The sequence below is a fragment of the Limulus polyphemus genome, unplaced genomic scaffold (genome assembly GCF_000517525.1).
Source record: "Limulus polyphemus unplaced genomic scaffold, Limulus_polyphemus-2.1.2 Scaffold1482, whole genome shotgun sequence".
In the NCBI taxonomy this organism is placed as follows: domain Eukaryota; kingdom Metazoa; phylum Arthropoda; class Merostomata; order Xiphosura; family Limulidae; genus Limulus; species Limulus polyphemus.
The window spans coordinates 7,876-16,480 of NW_013667092.1; the positions used below are offsets into that span (position 1 = coordinate 7,876).

General features: G+C 32.2%; 1 protein-coding gene across 1 annotated transcript in view; it reads left to right on the forward strand.

Annotated features, from left to right (window-relative positions):
• LOC106463785 (amphiphysin-like) overlaps positions 1-8,605 on the forward strand; it is a gene marked incomplete at its 5' end in the record, with an annotated part of 32,870 nt that overhangs the window by 1,266 nt on the left and 22,999 nt on the right. The window contains one exon of the mRNA XM_013923854.2: positions 1,876-1,930. Within this exon, the coding sequence (XP_013779308.1) occupies positions 1,876-1,930 (55 nt within the window). The remainder of the gene's footprint in view (positions 1-1,875; positions 1,931-8,605) is intronic.

Consider the following 8,605-nt stretch of genomic DNA (forward strand, 5'->3'; position numbering starts at 1 on the left):
AGGTAACAAGGCAAGGAAATGTTAAAATTAATAAAGAAAGTATTATACTGAAACACATTACAGTTTTATTAGATTTGGATGTATTAGGCCTATATAATATGTAAGTGCTGCATACGATGAGACACACATTTGGCATGTAATGCTGTTTGAATACAAGAAGGGAAACAATGCCTCTGCAGCCAAGTGTCAAAGATGGTTCAGCAAATTTCGTTCAGGTGACTTTAGCTTTAAAAACTGTGATGGCAGGGGCCGACATGTTGGAATTGATATTGATGCTCTGAAGTTGCTTGTTGAGTCTTACCAAAGGCAACACACTCGTGAAATGGCCTTGAAATTGCATGTCTCTAATGAAACAATAATGTAAACATCTAAGGAATATGAGAAAACTCCATAAAGAAAATGGGTGCCTCATGAACTCTCCGATGATCATCGTTTCCAACGTATGAATGTTGCTTCGTCTCCTCTGACACGTAATGAGCGTGAACCATTTTGGACAGAATTGTCACCGGTGATGGAAAATGGATTCTCTATGCGAATATTAAATGCCAAAAACAATGGCTCAGGCCTAGACAAAAACCACTTTTAACCTAAAAACCTGGACTCCATCCCCAGAAAATGTTAACTTTTAGAACACAATGTCTTCTTTTTATGCTTTATTTTATATGAAACCTTGTTTGGAGTTGAATTAGCATCATAGTGAAATATCTCATGCATCCTAGTATCAGTATTTTCTGTCTCATGATTCTTTACCTTTGAGACCAACTGATGCAAATCTTGTTTGGCATGTGTCCTAAACATGTTGTACCTTGAGATTGCTTCAGCAGCTTCCTTAACTGTATTCATATTGCTCACTCAGATTCCTCTTATTTATATATTGGTGTTACTCTTAGACATCAAAGCTTTAGGCTGCTAAATGTGATTGTCCTGTGACCTACAGGAGGTGCTGTTAGGTTACTTATATGTAGCATTTGTTCTTCAGTTCAGCAGTCTGATAAAAATATTACATGTGATGATCAGCAAAGAGCCTTTGGTTTTATTAGTTTGGATATGGATCAAGTTGTTATAATGAGGTCAGTTCTTTGGATCACAACTTACTGCTTGCCTTCCTTGGAAGTGACACTTAGTTCACTGCTTATTCCAGCCCACCTCCACTTTAATTTAAGGATTCTGGCTATAGGTTATAGTAGAAAAAAGTGTATGACATTTGGAATTAAAATTTAGGAAAGTAAAATGGAATTTGACGAGATTACTGTTATCAACCTCTTCCTCTGTACCAGTTTTTTCATAGGATAAAACGTGTCCACAGTAAAATTTGACAGTTGAAACCAGGCACAAGTTGTGCTACATAATAATGAAGTGTTTGGCATGAGAACACATATTTTCATGAATGAGAAAATGAGAGAAAACTAATCTATGTATAACTTATAAGTAATATAGGTAATTTTCTCATTATATTTTAGTTTAATTGCAAAATTTTAACACATAGTGAAAGATCTTTGTCAAAAATATGTTATTCAATTTTTTTTCTACTGGATTAATGAAATCATACTTAGCAATATTTTCTTTGAATTTAATAACAAATGCAAAAAATATTTCAGTATTTTAAGTTTGAAGTTTTTCAGGAAAAATGATAATTTTTCATGATCTCTGAAAGAATTTTTTTCATTAAAGTTTTCATGAAAAAATTTAATGAATGTTCCATATATGTTTGTAAAATACAAGTTTTATTGCTTCTAGTAGTAATATATGAATGATATGATATCAAACTAAGGCTCATGGTTAAAATTACTCAAAAACCTTGCTTCTACATTAATTTCTTAACAATACATATTGCTCTGAAATACTTTACTATTATACTTATTTTTGTTTGTCTAGAATTCAGCTAATAAACTTCACAAAGAATTCAAAAGCTACCTGATCACAGTTAGAGGTAAGAATTTGTAATTTTATTTTTTATCATTTCCATTCTTCATGTAGCTTCCGCTTTAGTTACTATACAATTTTCAATTTGTATTTCTTTGTTTTTTTCATACTGCATAAAAAAATGATTAATGTATAGCAGAAACATTTAGAAAGACTTAAAATTATTTTCTTCATAAAGTAGTCTATTTATGGAAAGGAGATTATAAAGAACTTATGCAAGTCATAAAAGCTCTATTTTAAGAAACTTTGTGAAAAGCACCAAACAGATACTGCCGAGTTTTCCTTTTTTTCTTTAATAAAACTGGTAATGCCATGTTTGTTCAAAGTTTAAATTGATTTTGTTTTTATTAAAAATATGTTTCATTTTAAAATCACAAAAGCTTGCATGCACTGACAGGAAAAGCACTGATTAAATGGAAGGCCTTCTACAAAAATTATCTGATTTCCTTTGTTGAACTATACTAAAATAACAAAAACTGAAATTAAATTGAGCACTATCTCCTTTACCAAATGCATTTTTCAGCTTGTTAGATTGTAAATGTTGTTTATATATTTATATATATTTGAATGAATCTCTGCAATGTATTTTTCTCGTCTGTATTAAGATATATACAGAACAATTAATGATAAAATTACATAGCATACTTGGATTCTACATTCTCAAATACATATTTCGATTAAAGTATTGTGATAGTAGCCCTTTTTTATTTTATTAAATGTAGAAGTATACATTTGCTAAGTTTTGTTATGCTTTGTTTTTGTAACTGTTGGACTGTAATATGAACTTTGTTCAATATACAGCAGAAATGTGAAATGAATTAATGCATGATATATTTAAAATTCGCTGTTTAAATTCGAAATATATAAGTAACAGTACATGATTCGTGATGTCATGTAACTTTTCAGGACAGTTCCATACCAAAATAAAGTAATATTTTTAAACATAAGTGAGTATATGAACTTGAAACTCATATTGTAAGTAAGGCAGTATTTATTTAGAATATATGTTGCAGAGACTAACTGTTATGCTGCAGTTGAAAGCATAGATCATTTAGGATACCAACAAGATGTAAAACTTGCCGGTTGTCTTTGAACAGAATGGATGAATGTTTACTAACAATTGCTAATATTTTATCTCCTACATGATATAATGTAAGACCAAGAAGAAAAGGAGTTATAAACTTAACCCTTAAGTTACTGACTTTTTCACTTACTGTTTATTACTAGTGGGGTCCACTTATTTTGTCACATTGAGTAATTTTATACTTCTGCTTATCACAGCATTCAGTGTAAGGAGTTGTCAAAACATTGGGTGAAATCAATTATATTTTATGTAAAATACACAGACCCCCAGCAGTAATTAGTAGGACTAATTGCAATATTGATGATGTTTTCATGTACATGTTTTTGTGTGACCCAGATGTTATTAGGGATCAACAAGTTTGCGAATCCACAAGTAAATGCATTAGAAGTTTAGAAAGATTTGTTTTTAATCTGATGGGACCTCATATATACCTTGTTGGTATTTGCAGGGTTAAAGTGAAATTTGAGTGACTGGCTCCATGTCTAGATGCCTTCAGTATGTGTAAAGAACTGATACTATGTATGATAGCGTGTCTTCTTCATTCTATTTACTTTTTGCTTGGCATGGTGTTAAATGCAGAGGTAATCTCACATGAAACATACTATTATTACTCTTTAATCAGAACAGAGAAGTAACTTAGAATGCAATTTTGAATCTAGTATTTATAATAATCACTACATTTCATTATTTCTAATTAGAAACCTCCTTTTAAAAATGTGATATATTACTATGTATTTTTATATTGTTGGTTTCACGAGTTAGCTGTTATTAATTAAGAGAAACTATATGCTGACTCTAACATGAAAATTTCCCCAACAAAAATGTGAAACAGTGATAACTGCTTTAGAAGATCCACAGTTACTTTGAGAATGTGATGAAGTGACTTATATTGGCAAAATGTCAGTGTGGCCTAGTGGTTAGTGTGCTGGGCAGCAGACCAAAAGGTGTAAGAATTCATGCTGCAATGCCACTGAAAACACTGCACATTCAGCTGTGTATGCATTACAAGAGTAACATTTAACTTCATTACTTGGTTGACTTAATGCTGACTGATTGTTACATAGTCCTTCTCTGCTTTCACTTATAGGTTCTTAGAATTGTTAAAACTAGGGTGATAATATGTATAGTAGACATGAGATGTGAATTTGTAAGCTTGAAATCGATATTCATTTGATATTGGTAACCATTTCCCCAAACATTTTCAACTGAACTGTCATGTAAAAAGGACTAGACACATGTAGCCTGTTAACCTTGAATGAATAAGAATACTTAATATTCTTAATCACAGAAGATACACTTTTCAAACCAATTTTAATTTAAAGAAGACCAATTATGAATTCTTTCACATCCTCTTTTTTTTTACCTGTGAATCATTGGAATAATTTGTGAAAAACAGTGTCAAATTACGTAGATGCATATAATTACCCATCATGAATTAAAACCCTTAATATTCTCAAACAAAGCCACTGGAGCTTTCAAATCAACTTTGAATTAAATAAAACCAAATGTGGATACTGGGAACTTTCCCTTTATGCATATATTTTTCTGGCATGAATATAAAAGGCTTGATATTCTCAACTGAAGCACTAGGTCTCTCAAATCAAGTTTATTTTAAAGAAATGTGTTTCTGAATTGTTTCACAGCCAATTTTTCTGGGAATCCCAGGAGTAATTTGTGAAAAACAATGGCATATAGTAATCCATCATGAATATGTAAACATGATAAACCCAACTGGCTAGTATTTTCAGACCAGCTTTAATTTAAACATAACCAACTGCAAGTTCTTTCACAACATCAGTGAATCTGTAAGAAGGTTATTAATTTATAATTACATTTCTTCTTCAATTATTAGTCATAGTGTATGAATTCATCATACTGCAGTTAGATGCTATAAGTTCACAGTGGAGCAGTAGCCAGTTGTGTGTCTGTCTCGTTTTATCCATTCTTGGGACATGTCAATTTTTTCTTTTTTTCTTCCTTGTATAGATTTTGTGAACAATTCATAATGTTGAATGATGTATTCTCCATAACAACCCTCTTGTGATGTTGGGTCTTTCTGGTGAAGAACATTGGATGGAATTTATTTTTGTGTAATGAAATATAACTTTTCACAATTACACACCAAGCCTCTACTTCGCAATTTTTACTTCTTGTTATAGTTTGTGGTTTGTGTCTGTCTATCTTTTAAATTTATCTTGATCAATCTCCCAATAGGACTCCTCTAATTTTTTCAATCCATGTGTGGAATGAATTTTTTTATGTGCACCAGTATCAAGGCAATGTGCGGATGTGCACTACCAGTTTTTTTAAGGAGTGGGGGGGTATTTTTAGACCAACTAGAGGGAAGGCAGCTAGTCATCACCACCCACCACTAACTCTTGGGCTACTCTTTTACCAACGAATAAAGGGATTGACTGTCACATTATAATGCCCCCACGGCTGAAAGGGCGAGCATGTTTGATGTGACGGGGAATCGAACCTGCAGATTGCAAGTCAAGCGCCCTAACCACCTGGCCATGCCAGGCCAGAAGTATGTCAAAAGAGTTGAAGTATCAGATATTAGCAATAGCCTGAAAAAAAAAAGTGAGGGTCCTACAATGAAGCTTTTCAAAATACCAAAACAATTAAAGGAAGGTCACCATTTACAGCCAAAATCAAAAGTGTGTGTGTGTGTGTGTGCAATGAAGGCATGGAACAGCTTTCTGCAGACAACCCATAATGCTACAGTGGGACATTCAGTATTCTGTTGTATACCTATCTTTCAATATTCCCTGTATGGAGAGAAACAGTGTTCCCTCTAAGCTGAGTGGCTACACAACAACCAATCAAGTGCTGCACACTTCGTTATTCTAGCTGCGCACATCCTCAGTAATGGTGAGGAGTCTCAACACGCTGACGGCCTTAATGACCCTGGCAGTCGATAGGCCTAAAGCCCAAATAACCAACTGGTAGCATTGCAAAGCAGCCTAAGGATCCAATAGAGTCGACTTACACTGCTAAATTAGGGATGGCTAGCGCAGATAGCTCTCGTGTAGTTTTGTGTAAAATTCAAAACAAACAGACATACTTGATCAGTAATTTATTGTTTTTCCTAACAAGTTCAGATCTTATCTTTGCATTAAAGATTATGCGTATTGTCTTGAAAAGTGACTTAACAGCTTCCATAGTCATTCAATTATACAGCAGTAAGTAGTAATTTTGTGTAATCATTTGTCATTAGTTTATCTTCCTGCTGAATCATGAACTGCTTTAGTTACATGGGCAGAACATTTATATGTACCACAGTAAACATCTGAAACTTTTTCTTGATCAGCTGGTCTTAAACAGTTCAATGTTTTTGATCGAGGTATGTTATCATATTCACTTTGTTAAAAGCAAGGAGAAAACTTTGTAGCAAAGTCCAATAGCAGTCAGTTTCCAACTGATGTACTCATATGAATGTGTACTTTGATAGTTGTAAAAGAAACTAAATCAACCAGAATGTTATAGCTGGTATAATGTTTTAATTTTTTAGCATCTCTGCAATTGGCAGTTGTGGTGTGTGCTTTCCCTTTCCTGGCAATGTCAATCTTTAGTAAAGAACCATTTTATTTTGTTCTGAAATTCTTGTCAAAACATTTCCTGTTGCATTCATATATAGAATAATGTTTTTGTTTTACCAAAGATATGAGACAAGTATGCTTATGCCTTGTTCTGTTTAGAGATATGATTAGCAAATGTATCAGTTTGTAAATGTTGAATGTAACCTGGATAATTAGGTTTAACTTGCATAAGGAAAAATCAGTTAAATAGAATGAATGTTGAATGCACAAAATATAAAATTTGATTTTGCTATTGTATATGGTAGTGGGCAAATAATAAAAGGTAGACAACACCTAACTTTAAACTTTGTATATGGTAGGGTCTACCTTTTACTATTTGCCAACACCTGACTTTAAACATTGTGTATGGAAGGAGGCAAATAGTAAAAGGTAGACAACACCTGATTTTAAACATTGCATATGGTAGGGGGCAAATAGTAAAGGGTAGATAGTACCTGGCTTTAAACATTGTATATGGTAGGGGGGCAAATAGTATAAGGTAGACAGTACCTGGCTTAAAACATTGTATATGGAAGGAGGCAAATAATAAAAGGTAGACAACACCTGATTTTAAACTTTGTATATGGAAGGAGGCAAATAATAAAAGATAGACAACACTTGACTTTAAACTTTTGTCTTTCCTTAATCTATTCATGAAACAGGTTTATACAAATCTATTTTGTGTGTGTGCATAAGTATAGTTTGCCCCCTCTGAACTAATAAATGCACCAAACATACCTGGCTACATATATTTTATATTCAATGCTAAGATTGTTTAATGTGAAAACCAAATTCTGAGTTAATTACACATAATAAAATGTTTAACAAACTGTACATTACATTGTGGTATTATTTTTCTTCAGGTTAACAAACTGAATACAACAGTAAGTAAATGCTACCCATAAAATATAAGTTGATACATAAACTTGCTGTCCAAGTTTGTCTTATGATTAAGACATGAATGAAGATTCTTCTTTATCACTAGGGCTCAGAGAATGTTACAAGATCAATAAACCTTGGATCTTATTTATTGATTACAAATACCTAATCTTTTAATCAGTAATATCATTAAGCGACATCTAGTGGAATCTCTGACTGATATGACTAAAATTAGAAGATTTCTCCACTCATCGTGTACTTGTTCTCACCGATTTGTTTGTTATTTTTTTAACACATTCTATTCAGAGTGCCTTTAGTTTACAATGGGCAGTTTAAACTCATTGCTTAACCCAGAAAATATTCACATTCTAAGAAAAATTGAAACAATTCACAGTTTAAATTCTTTACATTAAAGTTGGTGTGAAAAGTGTATCTTTTGTAATTAAAGATATCAAGGGTTTACATTCATGGTGACTAAATATATATGTCTACTGTTTTTCACAAATTATTCCAAGGATTTGCAGGTAAAACAGAGGCTGTGAAAGAATTCACAATTAGTATTATTTAATTTAAAGTTGATTTGAAAGTTCTAGCTATTGCAGTTGAGAATATACCTTTTTTTTTATTCATATTGGATAGGTATATGTGTAAAAGGAAAGTTCTTTGATTTTCACAATTATTCCTAGGATTCACAGGTAAAACAGCCTGTGAAGGAATTCAGAATTGGTCTTTAAATTAAAGCTAGTTTGAAACTATAGCTGCTGTGGTTGAGAATATCAAGAATTTTTTTACTCCTGCCAGATAAGTAGTATATATGTGTAAAGAGAAAGTACCTTGATTTTCGTAAATGATTAATAGGATTCATAGGTAAACTTAGGACTGTGAAATAATTTACAGTTGGTCCTTTTCACATGATAGTTAGTTTTAAAAGTCTAGGGGAATGGTTGCAAATATCAAATGAATATCATACTTCAAACTAACTTTACTGCTGTTTAACTCAGTTGGGTAAAGGTTGTTGCTAACATTGTTTTTCATTGTAACATATAAAGATTTTTTATTATACACACATATTTTAGTAATATTACAGTTATATATATATATTGGTATACTTTGGTGACAGATTTTCTTGTAGGCAGAT